This window comes from Tympanuchus pallidicinctus, unplaced genomic scaffold, assembly GCF_026119805.1.
Source record: "Tympanuchus pallidicinctus isolate F22 unplaced genomic scaffold, pur_lepc_1.0 scaffold8, whole genome shotgun sequence".
In the NCBI taxonomy this organism is placed as follows: Eukaryota; Metazoa; Chordata; class Aves; order Galliformes; family Phasianidae; genus Tympanuchus; species Tympanuchus pallidicinctus.
The window spans coordinates 23,771,233-23,792,199 of record NW_026294802.1 but is presented as its reverse complement, the minus strand read 5'-3'; the positions used below and the strand labels follow the sequence as shown (position 1 = coordinate 23,792,199).

The 20,967-nt window shown below is 38.2% G+C and overlaps 1 protein-coding gene across 6 annotated transcripts in view; it reads right to left on the bottom strand.

Moving 5' to 3' along the window:
• PPFIA2 (PTPRF interacting protein alpha 2) overlaps nt 1–17,778 on the bottom strand; it is a 280,430-nt gene extending 262,652 nt beyond the window's left edge. For 3 of the 6 annotated variants that reach the window (XM_052669071.1, XM_052669073.1, XM_052669078.1), the window contains exons 1-2: nt 17,466–17,776; nt 6,007–6,257 (exon numbers count right to left, since the gene is read on the bottom strand). In XM_052669071.1, coding sequence (XP_052525031.1) covers nt 6,007–6,255 — 249 coding nt within the window. In that variant the 5' untranslated portion in view covers nt 6,256–6,257; nt 17,466–17,776. Of the gene's footprint in view, nt 1–6,006; nt 6,258–17,465 lie in introns of all 6 variants that reach the window. The other 3 variants (XM_052669069.1, XM_052669070.1, XM_052669072.1) reach the window with 2 other exon arrangements.
• Nucleotides 17,779–20,967: the final 3,189 nt, after the last annotated feature.

Sequence of the window (20,967 nt, the reverse complement as noted above, 5' to 3'; positions counted from 1 at the left end):
AGAGATTCAATGGGATCAGAGTACGCACTAAACTGTTGGAAACAAAATAAATAATAAGTAGAGTAAAAAACTAGAGTCCTCTCCATTTTGCTTATCAAGATTTTAAAAAAACAAAACACTTTAATTCTTTAAAATTGTATGTTTCCCTGTGTGTTGTAGGGATTCTTGGTAAAAATATTTTAAATAAAATTTTAAAGAAAGTCATATAGAAATATGCAAGTAAACTGTTCTTCTGTACATTTTATATTAGACGGTCCTTCATAAGTTAAAGATTTCCATTAAGTATTTTAATCATAGAATCACAGAATCACCAAGGTTGGAAAAGTCCCACAGCATCCCCCAGTCCAACCACCCATCTGTCACCACTAGTTCTCACTAAACCATGTCCCTTGACACAATGTCCAAATGTTCCTTGAACACCTCTGGGGTCAGTGACTCCATCACCTCCCTGGGCAGCCCATTCCACTGCCTGACCACTCTTTCAGAAAAGCAGTATTTCCTATCGTCCAGCCTGAATCTCCCCTGGCACAGCTTGAAGCCATTCCCTCTAGTTCTACCACCACTTACAGGAGAGAAGAGGCTGACCCACAGCTCACTACATCATGTAGATCCTCTGTATATTAATCCAGAAATTGTCCAGTAAAGAACAACAAAACACACATTAAGGGAATATACTTAAATAAATTGTTCAATTAGAACTATGCATTCCTTAAATCAACAGAAACCGTGCTCCAATGTATTTTTCCACTTGAAAACATCAAAACACATTCAGCACTGCATAAAATTTACATAATCTTTGTATCTTCTCAAAAAAAGGATTTCTTATTCAATGATTGAAGAAAATCTATTCATTTCCATAAATATTTTAACACTAGTCAATGAATGTGGGCCATGCATTCCATTTTTCCATTAATTGGAAAGATACTTAACCCGTGAAATTTGTTTTATGGTTGTGATGATCACAGGCCTTTCAGCCTTGTAACAGTATTTGTCTAAAATTTATCGGACTTGGTATTTGCTTTACCACAATTATAAATAAAATTGCTTATCTTACAAAATAAGCACAAAACTTTCAGAAAATTTGATATTTATATTAAAGTTTAAAATGTTAGATTCAATATTTTATTTTTAATCAAAGAACTTTAAAATTATTTTGTATTCAATTAAAATTATAAAAACATTTGGCATGAAACCAAGCCACTGCATTAAAAAATTTAGTTTAGAATTAACTTTCTCAGAATCATTAATAATATAATTTTGATATAAGTTCAGATTCAAACTGAAATTAACTCAAAAGATGTTACAAGTTTATAGTAACGTTTTGATAATGAGTCAAATGAGATCTAGCTAAATTCCCAGTGCTGGGCAAAAGAAGGAGAATGACTTTGACAATCATCAAGATCTATTTCAGTATCATAAAGTCTTCTAGAGTGGTCTCAGAACTGTTCATCTTGCACAGACACAGATCTGCTCCAGTGCTAACCCTTTCTCTGATAACAAAATACTGAAGAGGCAATGGAAACAAACTGAAAATCAGAAGGTTCCATTTGAACATCAGGAACGATTTTTTCCTGACAGGATGAACAAATACTGGCATAGGTTGCTCAAAGATACTGTGCAGTCTCCATTCTTGGGAATAACCAGAAGGCTGGACATGAGCCTGGTTGAGGACCATGTAGAGCAGATGGGTCAGACAGGGTGACCTCCAGAGGCTCCTTCCATTCTTAACCACTCTGAGATTCTGTGATTCTTTGAATATAAGGCTAATTTCTAAATAAATCGCTGAGCCATTGCATTATTAATGAACAAAATGGATACATTTGACTTGAGAAAGTGATGGCCTCCGTATATCTTCATACAAATATTACCTCAGCATCTTCCATACCATGAAACTTATTTTCAAAAAGTAAAAGAAACAATAAAAGAGCTATGAAACAAATCTAATACAGTACTGTTTATCAGAGCACAACACTGGTTATTACTGTAACTCTTACATTTTGTTATGCCTTTCAATGTAGTAAGTTATATTTTTTCTGTGTTTGGTTACAGGCCAACTAATACTGGTGAAATTTTCCAGAGGATTTAGTTTAGATAAGATTATGGTGAAATTTGCTTGAGAAAGTAGCTGAACATTTTCCTCTTTCCACCACTCAGAACAGAACTTACAGTTTCTAACTACATTTAGTATATTTTCAATTTAATATAGCATTCGTTTATAATACAGGAAAATAACTATTTTTACTTCAATAAAATAATAGCATAATGTTAAATATTTAGATCATATGCTTCCCCATTAGAGTTATACTGTATTTCATTATTTTAATTTTACTTTTTTTTTTGCTGAACTCAAGTCATGATCTAAATTACAATAAATTCTTGTTGTAGGGTAACATGCAATGCAGACTCATCTATACTTCCCTTAGAGTCTTCAGTTGACAACAGAAAGAAAGCCTTGCAAAGAGTAAGTAACACTGTTTGTGAAGCAGATTCCAAATACGCGCACAAAACTTCTCAACTCAATTGTACAACCATGTAACTCTAATAGTTTTGGTAAGTCTATTCAGACTCACGTTTCATTTTACAACTCTGACTTATCTCACATAATCTCTCCACTGTGAAGTTTGAAAAAAAAAGCAACAGGAAGAGGTATTCTCGGTAATGTTCAAAGTTAACCAAAGGTACTGCTTTATATAACGCCTTTAACAGCAGCTTCCTCTTGGAAACAGTTTGAGTTGGTCCTTCCTTTCTTTGCCTGAGAAAGATGGATTCTGAATGTCATTTCTAGATAATTCAAGATCATTTTCTGATGAGTGATGTATCCATACTCATGGCAGCTTATATTAATCTATTCCTCCATCAACATTATTTTTAGCTTAAAACATTTCACTCATTTTACCTAGTCTTTCCATCTTAACGTCTCTCCAACAAAATTCACATAATCAGTCATATTCCCTCTCAACTTAGTTCTCCCCAGAAAAAAAAGAAAACTTCAATTAGTCTTTTCATGCAGAAGCTTTTGCCTCTTTGCTCTACCAGTCTTTTCCTGAATCCCTTCTAACCTGAGATGACCTCGCAGTCACTACGGAGCCAATACTAAGACAGTAAGTTTCAAACCAGCCCTCGGTTCAATTGCATTAATACTTTTCTTTTACAGTGTGAAATATTTTACCTAATACACTTCCAAATTATACTTGTCTTATTTAAATTTACTTCCCACTGGTTGCCTACTATCATAACATGTATCTTCCCTCTTTACTACTGTTAACTAAAAGGCCAGACAGAGCATAATTTTTTAACTGCTACTACCATACTCCTACTTGTGCTCAATTAACAAAAATTGATCCCAAAACACATTCTCAATGAGCTACTTCTACTAGCCTCTTTCCATCATGTCAATGTCTACCCTAAGTGATATTTTTTTCCTCTCACTCTTTTCATCTTATATCTTAACTGTAGTAATTGAAGTGTGGCCATTTCAGAAGATAGCTACTACAGGGATAGCTAGTTTGTTGTTGATTAGACAGTGAGCACCCCACAGTCAAGTCTGCAAATTACACCAAACTGTGTGGTGCAGTCAACACACTGGAGAGATTCTTTATTTTTGGGGCACTGGAACAGATTTCCCAGAGCTGTAAATGCCCCATCCCTGGAAGTGCTCAAGGCCAGGTTGGATGGGGCCACAGGCAACCTGATCTAGTGGGAAGTGCCCCTACCTGTAGCAGAAGGTTTGGAACCGTATGATCTTTAAGGTGCCTTCCAACTCCAATTCTTATGTGATTGTACAGATTTCATAGTTCCATACTCACACATTATTAAATCCCATATCAAAAAGTGATGTCAAGTTATTCTCTGTAAAGATAATCTTGGTAAACCCTTGTAATACTTTTAAGTTAGCTATTCAAATTATTAGTTTTTCCTCCAAAATAAGATTTCAAGACTTTTCTGTTATTATGTTTACTCTAATGGTTTTGTAATTGCCTGCTCATTTTTCCCTCCTTCCTTAAGTATAGCAGTTCATAAGATTATGACAGCTAATATAATAGAAATAAAAATTATTTCAATTATAGAAAAATATAACATAGCAACTATATTTTTCTGATTCACATTTGAAAGTAACAGCTAACTATACATTGCTCTGTTGCAGTACAGAACAGTATACAAACCTAGAGCCATTTAAACTGGTATTTTGCATTGTGGCTACTGCTTTAACAGCTGAAGCTCTAACAGCACAAACTAATACACCAACTTTCATACTTAATATCATTAATTATTTCCAATCAGACAGAATTTTTCAGTTGTTTGTTTATACTTCCATCTTTGTATGGGTTCCTTTTTTTCAGATTCTATTTATGAATATTCAATGATTTTTATAGATAATATTATCAACTACTTCTTGATAAACAAAATCAGTACCCTAACCAAAAAAGTATTGGAGTGTAACTTTGTCGATATATATATATAAATACCTTTTAGATGCAAAGTACTATGTAAATAATCATGTTTGGAAAATGACTTAAGAAATCAAAAGCTAAAAGGAACATGTTCAGATAAAGCAAGACTCATTTGATGTCAGATTGTAACTAAATAGTCCTCAGTACTTGTGTATTCTTCTAAATTGAGTGAACACAGAAACATTAATGATCAGACACCTGCTTGTCCTCGATGAGAAAGCTCATTATAGGCTCAGCGATGAGTGCCTGCGTGCTATGCAATGCACAGAATGGGAGGATTCACAAATACAGAACCTCTTCTTTAGACTTGTAGCAAGAACTCTTGGAATAAAGAATCTCTGCTTTTTTTTTTTTTTTTTTTTTTTTTTTTAACATTTTTCTATGAAGAGACATCTGTAGAAAAGGTCTACTGCCTACAAATTAGAAAAAAACAAAACCAAAACCAAACTGATTTTCCTGTATATCAGGATCATTGCTGCTCATTTTTGTTTGACCTAAGTGAAGTGCAGCCAATACTTCTTGCTTGAGAATAATGCTTGGGGTGCAAAACCAGAACTTGAAATAATTACAACCTCTCTTTTTAAGCCCATCCCAATATTTTCAATATTCTTAAGCAGCTGTTTCTGTTTCCAGACCCAGAGAATGCCTTTTTCCTTTTCTGTCTTTAATGATTTTCTTACTGATTTGATTAATCCTCACCACCTCCTTCTTCTAATCATAAAGCTTCCTCTCTCTTCCTTTCTCTCTTGCCCTTTTATAACAGGTACACAACTCTCCCCAGACAAGTATGATGCCTGGGCTCTCCTGGTTACAAGTAGATCCTCTAGCAAGTGATAGATGGACAATGCAAAGAAATTAATATTGAGAAAAATGCTTTTTGACATGTGGCATATTTCCAACCTCAGGATAGATATACTGGCTGAACTAAGATGTATTTTTACATTTAATTCTAATATATTGAAAGCTAATTTTATTCTGGAATAAAATGCTGAAATATAATATTAATGTAGTAACTGAAATAATGCATTTTCAGTTCCTAAAAAAAAAAGGATAGAAAGTTATTTTAGAAAATGGTACTCCTACAACTATTTTTAAAGGGAATAAAAGATAATATTTGGTTTTCGGGTTTTGTGCAATACCTTATTTAACCTTTGTACACTAGTTTTATTTGCTCTAATGCTAGTTAGAAGTTCTTATCTGAGATAGAGTTCGTAGAAAAGTTCCTCATTCTCTTTTCTTTATTCCCCCATTAGATCTTGAGTTTAAATAACTCCTAATGTGTTGTAAATGCTAGAGCAACAGCCAAAAGAATCAGTAGCTCTGGGCCTTCATCCTGCTCTCCTTGAAGCTAACAGCATTACTCCTGTTCATAACTTTGAAGAGAAAACAGGTCTCATGGAGAACAAGCTAAGTACTGTTACATCCATAGGAATTCTGCAGCCAACCTCAATGAGAGCAGAATTTGACCACAAGGAATATATACTGATTAGGGTTAAAGTCAGTGACATTAACCAGAAAACTGGTGAACCTGAAAAGATCTTTATAAGCTACATACCTGAGGCAGTGCAGAGTTAAGCTGTCGCTGAAGGGAGTCTCTGTCATATATGACATCCTGTAGGCGTTGCTGTGCAAGCGACAAGCTTTCCTGTGTCTCCCGGAGAGTATCAAGGAGACGGTCCCTTTCATCCAGCATATTCACCATCAGCTGCTCAAAGTGAGAATCCGAGTCCGAGCCACTGCTCTGGGACCCCCGTTGACTCATCGGGGTGTCCTCATTTATCGTAGGCATCACTTCGCACATCATCTCTTTAAAAAATACAAATCAAGAAAAAGGTTTTCAGTAGGAAAAAAAAAAGAGGAGATTTCATAAGAGGAATTAATTCTGTCACATGGACACAGTTATAGACTATATCATTGTCCCCTCATCTCAACTTTGTACTTTCAATATTAATCAGACGGTCAATACACAGCGATTAAATACCGCGAGTAATTCCCCACAACAAAGATATTGAATGTGTTTCCTAAAGCGAGGGAAGAGGGACTGGAAGGAGATGGAGGATAACACAGTATTTTAAATTATTAATAGCTTTACAAAAAAAAAAAATGCTCTTTTAAAATGACAGAAAAGACTTCTTCTGCAATTGCAGTCTCCTTCTCTTACTTAATGCCATTGCTGAATTGTTGGTATTGATGCCAATGGCTGTTAGTAATTGCTGGATTTTGTCCTGCTCTAGGCATTTCTACAGTACAGCTCAGGCTAACCATTGATCCAGTATCATGATGCCTTAACAATGCTAGGTTAATCTATTTTTTCTATCTAGTTATTCCCACCCTCGGGGAAAAATATTCTCTATTGAGCTTGTTCAGCAAGAGGTCAAGAACTAGAAACCTTCTGCTAATTATCATCTGCATGATATCTTGTGCAAATTGAGTTAGTAGGGAGAGAATCACTGTTGTTTGTTTCCTAAAAACTGTTCAAATCCATGCAAATAGTATCACTGTGTCCCATTCATCGATTATCAAAACTTCAGTTTGTATACAGTGAGGAGTTTATGCTATGAAGATGCACTCAGTAGATGGGGGAAAAAAAAAAAATCCCCAAAATGGCTTTCAAAGCTCAGATTTAAAAAAAAATAAATCATCAGATAAAAGATTGTGTTAGCAATAGATGGTATCTACTGGATAAACAGAAAGGCACCCAAAGAATCAGAAGTTGTTTTTCTAGTATGACTAAGTACAGCAGACAATTTTCACATAGTTGAGCATTAATTTCTGAAAATTATTTTTTGAAAATTATTATTTGAAAGCCTTTTTGTCTCAGAAAGTGGGACAGAGGTGCTTCTCATCCATCTAGTGGAAGTTAAAACCTTTTACTTAAGTGTTTGCTGTGGACCTTATAGACCTCAACTTTGTCTAAAATGCATGTTGTTGATGCACTTCCTTTGTTAGATGTGCCATCATATAAGAGCATCACAATTTTACACTCTCAGTACTATGACTGAATTGTTCTACATATTCTTAAATCTGGCCTGCTTTTTAAAGTAAGAAAATGGAATTTTTGACAGTGAAATCCATGAAAAGTAGTTACGGAATGTAACATAAAAACCTCCCATACACAGGAAATAAAAGGGCTAAGACACTATTTAGTTCATTAAAGGCAACTGTAACTCTTCCTACTTTTCCCACCATCACTAAACCAAAAGCAATTCTTGTGCTAACATTGCCATGATTTACTGGTGAAATAACAGCTTTTTTGGTCCCAACCACATTCAAAATGCTCATGTAAAATTTAACAGCATTTTCATTTCTTCAGCAGATGTGATAACTAGCAAAATTAGCACCAAACATTGGTATTTCAGCATGAATTATCGACTACTACCGCACAGCTTTCCTAAGCAATATCTTCACTGCTGATCAATCTTGATCCTCTGTCTGGAATGGTGGCAAGGTGAAAGTTATTTGTGGCTATTATTCACTTTTCACGTTAGCAATTAATTAGGTGCAAGAGAAGCAGATATTATTTTAAAAGGATAGGTGCTGAAGCTCTTCACATCTCCAGGTAAGTTTACTTGGGATTACCTGATTCAATGCTGAATTACTTCATTACTCATGAAGTTCAAAATTTTCTACTCCAGAAGTCTTTGCCTCTTTTAAACTATAGATTCCATTAGGAAGCACGTCTTTTCATACAGAGATGACATTAACATATCAGTGCCTCCATCATCATAAACAACTATATGTTTAAAAACATTTGCACCACTACAAACTGATCTTCAGGTTACATGCCACTCTTTTGAATACAGATAGTGTGTAATGGGAGGTACCACAGAGGTGGATACTGAATTCTGCAGCTTCACCAGCAGAATAAACTTCAACTTGCCTGCAGAAAAACAGAAGTTTCTGGGAGTTCTTCCTGATGTAACTGCTTTGCCCACTGTCCACACAAATTTTGAGAAGTGGTACTACCAGCAGCACTTTGCCTGCATGATCCCTGTGCAGTGCTGTAGGGAGCACTTTTCACACCTAGAGTGTCATCACCATCTGAAGTGCCTTCTCTCTGGTCCCACTTGGACTAACCACTTTGAGATGGTCAAGTTGACAATGCACAAGGAGAAAACTAAAACATCCGATGCCATTTGCCCTTTTCTGTTAGATCGTACTTTTTCAGTATGTACCATGTGTTCAGAGACTAAGGTCTCTGCATGCTTATTCTTCAAATGTAGATCAAGGACTGTAACTCAGATCATAACTCTGTTTTTTTCTACCAAAAGGTGGCCCATCACATACCATGGAACGTTTGCTGCCCCAGTGGATTTTCATAGATAAGCCCTTACATCCAATGTCCTTTATATGCAGATGAAAATTGTGGTCTGAATGGTAAAGTATGCACTACCACTGCCATTATGCAATGATGAACACAGTCCAATTTTCACACTTGCTGGAGTGTTGAGGTGAACAGCTAAGAAAATCTCTGTGCAGACAGTTGTTGCTACCTTAGTACCTTTTTCAAAATAAAATCTCCTACAGTCATCTTGGGGATATGGGAATTAACATATACACCTCCCTGTAAGCTGCTGTCTTTACGGAGGGGAGCAGACAATGCAGTGTGCCTATTTTGAAAACCTGCACTGCACTTCCCTGAGTGGCACAAGTAACTTACTTGGGCTATGAGTAAGACCACAGATAAGGCAGGGAGCAGGTGGGCAGATCTTGATGTAGGCAGTCACTATTTGGAAGTTTTCTCCCACAGCTCAAAGTCCCAGGAGAATATTTAAAAGGTACAGCAGTTCTTGCATTCAGACTGGTAATGTACATTGCATTCTCACTGTTTGGAGATCAATGCCATTATTCCCCCAGAACTATATGCATCCTCTCCCTTTTCCTGTGCTCAGCTTAGAGGAAAATATAGAAAAGCAGGAGGCTAACCTTGGCCAGATCAGGAGTGCCATCAGGGTTAGAAAGACAGAATGTATTGATCTTGCAGTGGAGAAGAGGAAGGAAAAGGGGAGCCCTGCACATAGATCTTTTGCAGGAGCCAGCTGAAACAACTCTGAAGGGAATGTCCTTTGTGAGGGTGTTTCTACATCAATCAAGAAAGTGATAAAAAAAATTTCAAATAACTTCAGGTTTATCGTAGGGCTCCCAAAGATTTTCTGCATCTTTTCATTAAAGATATGCAGTGCTGTCTTGAATTACAATGATTTGTATCTGTTTGTCTTTAGAAAAGCATTGTTTTCTTTTCTTTTCTTTAAAACAAACAAATGAATAAAACAACAACCCTTTATCTGGCATTTATCATTCTTACACCTGCCAGTAAATGGGATGCTTTCAGTGTTCTGAGGCTGCTACCATTTAACACTGTTCCCAAAAACCTCTGGTCTTCTTCCAGCACACGTTCAAGAACACAGCCATGCTCAAGCCCCAGGACCTCACTGCACTCTTTATTTAGATAGAAGAAAGAAATCAAAATAATAAGAATATTTTTGAAAGATTTTAAGAGAATGGAGGAAAAAGGGGAAAAAAAAGAAAAAATATACAACAAAATATAGGGCAGGTAAAGCAGAGAAAGAACATTAAACTGACAAAAGTAAATAGAGAAGGAAGTTTTAGCAACAGACTGATCACAATTTAGTAGTAGAAGATTGACAGCTAAGGACGCACTGGAGGACACATATGCGTCTGGTTCTTTATATAGCAAGTGGATCACGTCAGGGAGTTCTATGAGTTTGTGCAGTTTCTAGCATCTTTGGATGGTGCCCATGTATTAGTCAACCCTCAGTTAACCACATGATGATGTGGTTCACACATGGGGTCAGAACATTAATTTTAAGAGCAAGCTTCCAGTTTAATTATAGCTGAAAGGAATCTAGTTTGCACACACCAAAAGCACATAGAGAAACCATCCACAATGCAGATAGAAACAGTTGAGGAATTCACATTAAAGCAAAAATAGTATTGCTATGAACAGTTAGGTCTGATAGTTTATGTGGTCACACCCTCAATAATTTAAATCATATTTATAAATTTCCAACTGGGGAAGATTTTTTGAAACTTCTTATTTCCCTGCTAAGTAACTGAATTTTAAACCTCATTCTGGTAATTAAAAAACCCCAAACCTGAACAATTTTCCTTTCCAATTTCATAATATAATAGAAATATTTTACAGACTGAAGACAAAAGGCATCACTGTAACTACCTGCTCTTTATGCACTAATCACAGACAGTAAATCTGAGATAAACATAGAATCATTATGGTTGGAAAGACCACTATGATCAACTACTTCAACCATCAACCCATGCCTATGATTGCTCTAGACCATGTATGTTACTGAGTGTGATATCTGCCATTTTTTTACAAACCGCCTTGATTGGTGACTCCATCACTTTCCTGGGCAACCTGTTTCACTACCTCACCATGTTCTGAGAATAATGTTTTGCTAATATCCAATTCAAGCCTCCCCAGGCGCAACTTAAGTTCATTACCTCTCATCCTATCTCTAGTTACCTGTGAAAAAGGGTCAACATATACCTCATTACAATCTCATGTAGTTGTAGAGAGAGTAACATTTCCCCTGAGCTGCCTCTTCTCCAGACTAAACAATTGCATCTCTCTCAGCTACTCCTCATAAGACTTGTGCTCCATACTCTTCACCAGCTTTGTTGCCCTTCTTTGGACACACTCCAGAGCCTCAATGTGTTTCTTGTAGTGAGGAGCCCAAAATGAATACCATACTCAAGGTGCAGCCTCACCAGTGCTCAGTAAAAAGGGATGATCCCCTCCCTACTCCTGCTGGCTGCACTATTTCTGATACAAGCCAGGATGCCATTGGCCTTCTCGGCCACCTTGGCACACTACTGCTGTCAGCTAACATCCCCAGAACCTTTTTGTTTGTGCAGCTTTCCAGTTACTCTGCTCCAAGACTGTACGGGATTTTGCAACCAAAATACAGGACTTGGCACTTGGTCTTGTGTCGTCATACAGCTGGACTCAGCCAATAGATCCAGCCTATCCAAACTCTCTGAAAGGCCTTTCTCTCCCCAGGCAGATCAGTCCTTCCTCACGCACGATTGGTGTCATATACAAACGTACTGAGGGTTCCCTAGTATAAATCATCAACAAAGCTATTAAACAGGGCTGGCCCCAGTACTGATCCCTATGAATGACTGCTCATCAGCTGGATTTAACTCCATTCACCACCACTCTCTGGGCCCAGTTCTCCAATCAGTTTTTCACCCAGCCAAGGGTAAACCTGTCCAAGCCACAGGATGCCAGCTTCTGTGGGAAACAGTTATAAGCTTTGCTAACATCTACGTGGACTACATCCACAGCCTTTCCCTCATTTACTAAGCAGGTCACCTGGTTGTAGAAGTAGATAAATTGGACAAGCAGGATCCGTCTTTTATCAACCCATGCTGGCTATGTCTAGTCCCTGGTTGTTCCCACACATCCTGCATGATCACAGTCAAGATAATCTGCTATCAATGTCCACCATCCAGCGGATTTAAGTTGTATCTCATATGAGAAGGATTTCAAACATTAAAAACATTAGGTGATTTTTCTAGCAAAATAGCCAAATATAGTCATTCTGTCTTTGAAAAATATAAGAATTTTTCAACTGTATTATTGGGGGGGAGGCACAGCCACATTCAAGTCTGCAATTCTCAAAGCCTCAGAATAATTGGCAGGCCCACTTCTAGATCTAATGTGCCACATGTATTTTTGTGGCAGATCTGTGAGTTCAGATAAGTTTTGATATATCTAAGATACATTTGATCATACATAAAGGAATTAGTTTTTGTAGGAACAGGATGAAAGCATCCCGACTTACTGGATTTAGATTCAGTGAAGGGATACCAGATCCATGCATGCACAGCAGATATTTGTCTTAAGTATATATTTTATGTTAATCCATGAAGATTATCAATTCCACTCAGAACAGAACTCAGCAGGATAAAGTATAGAGCATCATTAAATTCTCTTTTTACCTTCCAATCTTAATGGCTTCAAACATTGGTAGGCTGATAGATCTTGATTTTCTGAACCATGGCTCTTGAACAGAACAAATACAGTGATACACTGATATCTGGCTATTCCTTATTTTCTCTTTGTGCTTAACAGCCAGTGTTTTGAGATCCTGTTCCCTTGCCAAACAATTGACTTCTATAACTATCAAAAAATTCAGAATTAAGTTTTCCAGCCTTCCACATTTCTGGATTGTTTTTGTACAACATAATAGGTTGTTAGTTTCTCATTTAAGATCATGTTCACACTGAAATTCAAATACAAAAAATATCTTCACCTAGTCTTCACAAGTATTTTAATATCTCCATTTGGTCTGCATGTGACAGCTGCTGCATTAAGATTCCCACTTTTACAGTATAATATTCCTTTTAATAATCAATACATTCCAATCAAATACTACAAAACACATTTCTGATGAATCCTATTAGTGAAAAAGAATTCAGAGCTGTCAGAAAATGGGGGATGAACAGTGATGTGCATGAAGCATCAGAATCCTTTCTTTAAAGCTTGCAAGGGAACACTAGATTGCACTATCACAACTCTAAATTGCAAAGTAAATTCTGTTATAATTTTCAGGCAATGTGATGCAATGTAAGCAAAGCTGGAGTGTATAAATATCTGCTTTAAACTTCAGACATGTAAAATAATCATAGAATTTTCTTTGTATTTTTCAAGCTTACTTCAGGCAATCTGATCTTATTCTGGCATTGCATTGAGCAAGGAGTTGGTGCAAACAATCTTTGCAGGTCCCTTCCACTCTGAGTAATCCATGTTTCTGGATATACTCTGATTTTAATATACATTTAAATAAGGCTGAAGGAAAATATGAAATAAATCTTAAAAACAAACAAACACGAAACATCACAAAAAGAAACAAAAAACTGCATACTGTGGCTCATCTCATTATATTCTTACAATAAAACCTTCTTGATTTTATTAGCATGGCCTGCCTTGTAGAGAATGGGGGATTCAACGTACTTAGAAGACCTCTACAAAAATTAAATAAAATTGCCATTAATGAATAAAAAATAAAGCTCAGCTATGCTTCAGTCACATTTTCAAAAATATAGAAAATACAGGTAATTGCTCTTTGGCAGAAAACATGCACAAGAAGAATAAACTAAAGTATTACAATGGATCATAAAACGCCTCATCTCAGAACAGTTTAAACTCAGAATTTCAAAAGTCTCATTCAAAAGCTTCTAATGATTCTACTTACATTCTGGCTTTATTTATCATTCAAGTATCTCAAACAAACAAACAAAAGCTTGAAGAAAGATAGTAATGCTTTACATCTTTTACCTGAATCATTGTAAAGCAAATAATGAAAAAGAAAAAAATTTAGAATATTAAAACACTGTTGAAGCCTAGGTAGGCAGGGCAACACCTATGTAAGCAATAGCAGTAGTTAATAGGTACACTCTCTTTTTTTTTTGAAATCACAAGAAATGGCAAATATAATAAATTATAAAATATTTTTCCCAAAATTGGAACATGATTTTTTTTCTTATTCAGGGCTTTGCTATCTTGACGATGTTTACAATACATATAAAGGCATCAGGTACTCAGTATGTTTAGAAAGCTTTCTGACTGTGCCATTAAAGAGAAATCAATACATTAATAAGTATTCTCATCAGGAGAAAAAAGAAAAAAAAAACACACAAAAAAACAAGAGAAATAAAACAAAAAAACAAGAAACCTACCAAACTTCCTAACACTATTCTTTCTTAAAACAAACAAACAAACCCAAAACCACAAATAAAAATAAGAATCCTCTGGACAAAGAAATATGGTGTTACTTTCTTCTCAAAAGAAAAGGCTACCTGATGCTAAGTGGAATAAACTCAGAAGTTTGCAACCAGCTATCAGGAGCCAGCTTTGCAGCCTGAGTAAATTCCCACTGAAGTTATTTACTGTGCCAACACTCTGTTCACATGGAGGGTAAAGAAAGACTACATTAGGCATCCCATTTAGTTTCCTGTCTTGATATCTCAAATCATACCTAATTACATCAGCAGTGCCCAACCATCCATCGAGCAAGTCCATGCAGCTCTGTGACAGTAAAGAACTGCATGCAGTTGCCCCCAGAAAAATGAGCCAGAAAAGAAGTCGGGGGAGGAATGGAAGGGGATAATGAAGATCTTCATTGAGCATCTTGTTACTCAAGAACAGTTGAGGAACAAGACAGAGAGCATCTTGCTCCTTCAGGGTATGACTGATGGTACACTGAGTTACATGCAAAGGTACACAGGCATTCCAGAAAGACTACTGAGGGAGTTAGAATTTGTTTCAGTGGCTATGCAGGGACTGCAAATAGTAGCTTAAACTCCTCCACAAGACCACAGAGTTTGATGAAAACCAAATAAGCCTTCATGTAAATTATTCTGTGCAATACTTCTCTGGATTTGGGAATGCAAAGAAGAAAAAGGAATGGAGGGAAAGGATGACAGATGTCTCATTAATACCTAAATGCATTACATATTTCTTATTCAAAGGAGAGAAGTGTGTTATTTCACAATAAAAAGCCTGACCTGCCTGACAAGCATAGTTAAGACTATGCTTGAATGATCCAAGTCAACCAAAAGACTTTCAAAATGTGGTTTTCTTTAAAAATAAAAACCCCATTGATACTGAAATGATTATCTCTGCAGTAAAAAGTTTGCATTTTTTACCAGCTACTCTCAAAGTATTTATATATACCATATAATACTATGTATACTTATATAATACAGGTGCTATTTGTTTTCAATCACCGGTATTTTACTGCTAATACACAAACACTTTCTTACATTCTTTAGGAGACACAGAGCAGACATGACAACTCCCTTGCTCAGGAAGAACACCAAGTGCTCTAAACTCTGGGAGACTTTAGTAGGTAACCGAACTCATGTAACACCTGACAACTACCTTGGTGACCTCTGAGAGGTTTTGAAGCAGAAGCAGGATACAGGCACATACATGCTCCCTAGAAAACAAGTGGCACTTCGGCAATGTAATATTCTTAGAATTCTTCTAATTGGAAGCAAATAAGCTCATTGAAACCTAAGGACTTATTTGAATAGTATTTCTAGACCTGAAATAATCAGGTGTCATAGCCATATATACACAATGGCAGCCTGTGAAACAGAGCATTAAAGTTCTCTAAGTACACTCTCTGCCTCATCTGTTGTATATCTACTACAAAATGTGTGGAAAAATCTGTTCTAGGTTGACTGGTTCCTATTTCGGTCTTTTCTTCAATGATTTGCATAGAGGCTAATGCAAGAACTGCTTAAGTTTATGGCAACACTATCAGGAACGTCAATGAATTTGGATACATCTATAAAGATGGTTGAAAGTCACTAGTGTAGGCAAGCCATTAACCTGTCATCTTACTACCTCCAAAGAGGAGCATAAAGATCACAAATGTATGTTATGTTTGACCAGTGAGCCTGTCAAATGTTATTAGACCAGTGCCTACAATATTAAAAGAAATCATGAACCAGCATTTAACTGGTAAAAAACAACCATTGTTTGAAGTGATCTGTTTTGTGAGAGGGGAAAAGAATGTGGTTCATTGTCATTTCATGAAAGATTTTTCAGGTTGCAGCCAGTGTATAGTTAGGAGCGTGATGTCTCCATCAAGAGTGAACCAATTACTCAATTACAAATCTGCAGCTCAGTTTACATATCCAGATGAGTGAACGGACAAAAATTGCTGCCAATAGCACAGTACATGCCCACCCTTAGAGTTACTATATGAAGCATTACCAAATGAACTGATAGCAATCCTCATGTATCTTCTAATCTAAAGATGATGATAATCATGTATGAACGAGGTTTGAAAGTGCATCCCCAATACTGACTTTTTCTAAAACCACTTGAATTATCTGTGGTAATAGGCTATAAAAGTGGAAAATGACAAATTTGTCCTCTTTCTTCTCACTGGACCCCACCCTACTTGACATCTCTTGTCTCGTTTGTCCAAGAGTCTGGGAAATACTTAATTTTTAAAAAACGAATGCAGTAACAGACATCTCTACATTCTCATGTAGGCTGGGAGTAATTCACCAGCCAGACTTCCTTCAATGGGGCAAGCTCTGAAAATTAGAAGATACAATAACACTTGGCTTCTGCCTGACAAAGGCTCCTCGGCAAGCATGCATTTTGCTCACCTTGAAGGTTATCACCTCAGATGTGAATCTAATTTTATTCCTTCATCTTTTTGTCCATAATTGGTTCTAAAAGCTTGTTTTTGTATACTCAGCTGCTGAGTTTGTACACCAAGGTTGAGGAGTCATTTCAAGTTACTTATAATTTTGTTGCAAGAAAGAGAAGTGGAAATTTAACTACCATATATTCTAGCCTGTCCATAGTGACATCAGCTTGAAAACTCATTTCATTGGATCATTCTGGATATTTTACATTTACATGCTGTTGGTATTATTTTTTCCCCAAATGGCTAAATACGTACAGTGACTGATAAAACCTGTCCTTTCTATAATTATGACTTTTCAAAAATTCTCAGCAAGATTGCTCTAAAGCAGCACAGCGTAATTCCATAAGGAAAATCCTTCCTATTGTCTGAGTTGCATTACACACATATTCCTCCTCCTAGTTAACTCCTTACCTGCCAGCCTTCACTAAGCTATGATATCACCTTTAACAGAAGCATCCTGCACTTCTGCACAGGAGGGGTGATCATCAACAGCACCTTAAAGAAAGGACTCATTCCAACTATTTGCTCTTTAACATCCCTCTGGCCACACATCTCCCTCCATCACATATATATGTATATTAAGAAGAAAAAGAAAAAATAAAAATAAAAAAAGAAGTTGACTTCCTGATTTTTACTCTGAATTTCCCCAACTCCCATCACAGAAACACATTTAAATCATACAACACATGCAGCAAGAGGCAGACCGCAAGCTTTTTTGCATTTGCACCTCACCTCCCAGAGGGTGTGGGTGCTAAGAAGGGAACGTCTGGCTCAGAAATAAAGGGTTCGGTACCTAGTGTCTTTTATTTCGGCGTCTGCTATTGCACTTGATCAATAATAACCGCAGTCTGCACCGGCTCCGACCGGGGACTCACGCAGCCGAGCACTCCCGGACCATCTTCCTAGCAATGGTGACACCGGCGCTGCTCCGAGAAACCCCCAGCCCTCGCGCTCGTCCTCCGGCACGACAAGCTGCTCGGCACCTCAGCATTTTCTTCGGTCACTTCGTCAGCAGCCAGGAGGAGAAGCATCCATAGGAAAAATGGCATATTACAAATTTTGCTTTGAGAAGCAGAGCTCGGCTCAGACCATTGTCAGGAGCAGGCGGGGGGGGAGCGGCTCTTAAAGCTCCAGCAGCCTCTTTCAAGCAACAGCATCTTTGCAGCTGGAAGCGAGATAGCGCGGGGGGGAGGGGCCGGGGCGAAAGCATCTTTCTTTTATTTCTCATCTTTTGTTACACTTAACGGAGCGATATCCGGCTGCTAGGATTCTTCAGTATCTCCCTGGCTAATTATGCCTCCGTGCGTGACTCAAGTCCACACGCACGCACGACTGCACGATCAGAAGCGAAGGCGGCGTCCAGCTTCGCAGAGAGGAGCTCCCAGAGCGCCGCTCACCGCCGCACCACAGCGCCGGGAGCCGGGCGGCCCGCCGGGGGATGTCAGTGTGGGGCGGCGGGAGCTCCCCAGCCCAGTGCGTGCCGTGATTTCGAGCGCTGAGGCGAACGGCGGTACATCTCATCTAATCGGATACACAGCGTAATAAAACGTATCATCGGCCGTAATCCGGCCGTGACAAAGCGGCGATAATATCCGCTATAATCTGAACGGCCCAGGCGTGTCATTAACGGCGCGCCTTCGGATACGCCACGCGTGGCTGAGCGCCCCCCAGGCCGGGGGCAGCCCGGGGATGCCGGGGGGCTGCCGGGATGGGCACTGCTCGGCGGCGGGGACTTCCCCTGGAAGCGGCAGCAGTGGTTTCCACCGGTCCTTAAATAAATTCTGAAGTAATCGCGTCTGCTGTCCCTGCCTCACGCACGCGGCTCCCCCGGTGCAGCTGCCGCTGCTTCGCGCGGTGCTCATTTCCTCACGCCCACTATGAAGAGTGAGAGAAATAATAAGAAATGAATACATAAAGGGACGCTGCCTGTCCCCTGCTGCTGCAGCTGCCCCGCGAGTCAGTGGCAGTCCTCGGGTGGAACTAAGAGTGTGAATAGATAAACAGCAGAAAACGTTTAAAAATTTCCTAAGCGTTAATCTGAAATTAAGTTCCTCATGGGTTGAGGACCAGCTCTGCAAGCTTTGTTCTTGCACAAAGGATTTCAGAAAAGGTGTTCTGTCCACACAGCATTGATGGTGTTTCTTCAGAAGGTTGAGTTCACTTCAGCCACCTTATGAAGGTAGTGTAGTGGCAGCCTGTGGATCACCTGTGAGCCTCCTCCAGGCTGAACCATCCCATCTGCTCAGCTGCTCCTCATTAGATTTGTGTTCCAGACGCTTCACCAACTTTGTTGCCCTTATCTGGATACATATGATTTGTCACCTGTCACTAAATTACCCACATGGCCCCTACAAGAACTGTGAGCTTTCTGTTAAGAGAGAGATTGCTCAGCAGCCGAAAAGACACTCCTGAGAGCAGACATTTTTTGCAGCAAGGCACCTTCTTCAGTGAAGGGCAAATCTCATTATTATTATTATGATTTTTTTTTCCCAGGGTTAAAGCACATTACTTCATTGCGTAACAAGGCATGTAGGCCAGCGCAGAACTTTCCACTTGTCTAGAACTCAGTGCTGCTGTCTTAGAACAGCATCTATATATGTGAAAACATCACTCTTTTCTTTAAAGTATTGATTAAAATGTTGACACTGATAACAGCCCTCCTTCCCCTATTTCACACTGCAGCTTATTGATTAAAGCATTTGCCATCCATGTTGGAGAGCTCAATGTCCTTGTTCCCCCAAGGTAGTTGTCTTCAGCACTCGGCTTAGGAAAGATTCCAGTTGTTCCACATAGCCGACTATTTGCACAGCTGTATAGCTGGCAGCCCTCATTTGTTGTCATTAGAGTTATAAAGATTGGTGGAATGCTTTGGGAAGTCTATTGGCCCTTCAGTTCCTCATGGCTGTCCTCTCTACTGCCTTCCAATTGTTAAGGCAAAAACCAGAATAGAAAGTCTATTACCACTACTCGTAGTATTGTCCTAATTGACCTGCTGCCCTTCGCTTCTCTGTTGCCGGATTCACGAATGAGTAAGTGGCCTAAGTATCATCTTTTATAGTGCTGAGGTTGCTGCATAGTGCAGAAACTGCCAATTAGTACCTGTGCTTTGTGGTACCTATTTAAACAGGAGCTTCCTTCTATTCAAGCCTGTAGGCTTTTGAGGTCAATGAGATAGAAGAAAAAGGAAAAAATAAAGAATGGCATGTAAAAAACCAGAGGACTCAAAAACCTGCACAGAACAAGTCCTTTAGGCTTCATCATAATAAAGGAATGCTCCCTATAGTAGAGGTCATCTTTTGGTAACTCTTACTGCATGGATGATTGTAATCAAGAGCATAATAGCATAATGATATTTTATGGAAGCTCTATTAGGGAAAGGTACAGAATATACTATTAAATGATGAGCTCAGCCTTTCCTTGAGGGGAATTTGATCACCAGATCACCAAAAGATAGATTGGCTTATCCTAATTTTGAATATGCCACTCAGATCTAATAATTGCCCCAAAATATTACATGCTCAGTCTGGCAGCTGGTGATGGTATTGAGCTTGTGAAATTTTATGGTACTGATGAATGGGAAATGAAGTGAAAAAGACAGGTCATACTATACTCTTTATTACCGTAGAAAGTCCTCCTTACCATCCTCCAGATTGTTTTTGAAAAAGAGAGTGTAATCATATGACAGAAAGAATATTTTAAAGACACGTCTGAAAATTGGCTTCCTCCCCTGCGTGTCTAGCCATGGGTTTTTCTCATATTCTGTCTCCCACAGAAAGAAAGTGGAGGCTGATAAAATCTTTGGTCTGAACAGAGTGAAAAGGTGAAGGAGGGAACTGACACCATCATAGTCTAAAGGAATTAATGTATAGGTCAGTGAGTAAGCAACCTGAAAAATATTTGCCTTTTCTTTCAAGACATATACTGTAAACTGAAAATTGGTAATGGCGGCAAAGATATATGATGTGATCGAAGCAACAAGATGAAAAAGTGTTTCCTGTAGCCTTGTTTTGAATAACACTGATGATATAGCTCTTTATTTATTAATGCCTGGCAACAGCCTACTACTGCATGATGAAGGCCTGCAGAAGATTTTCAGATGAAAATGGAAGAAGGAGAAACCTGTCTCAGAAGTTTTATGTTGGAAGAAGAAAAAATAGTCATGGTGTAGATAGTCTTCTCTTGATCAAGAAGCTATTAGGGACTAAGAGAAGAGCACAAAAATAAAATTCAATGGATCTTGGCAGAGTCTGGAAAAAAGAAATGTAATATTGTGTGAACAAATTACATTCCAGCAT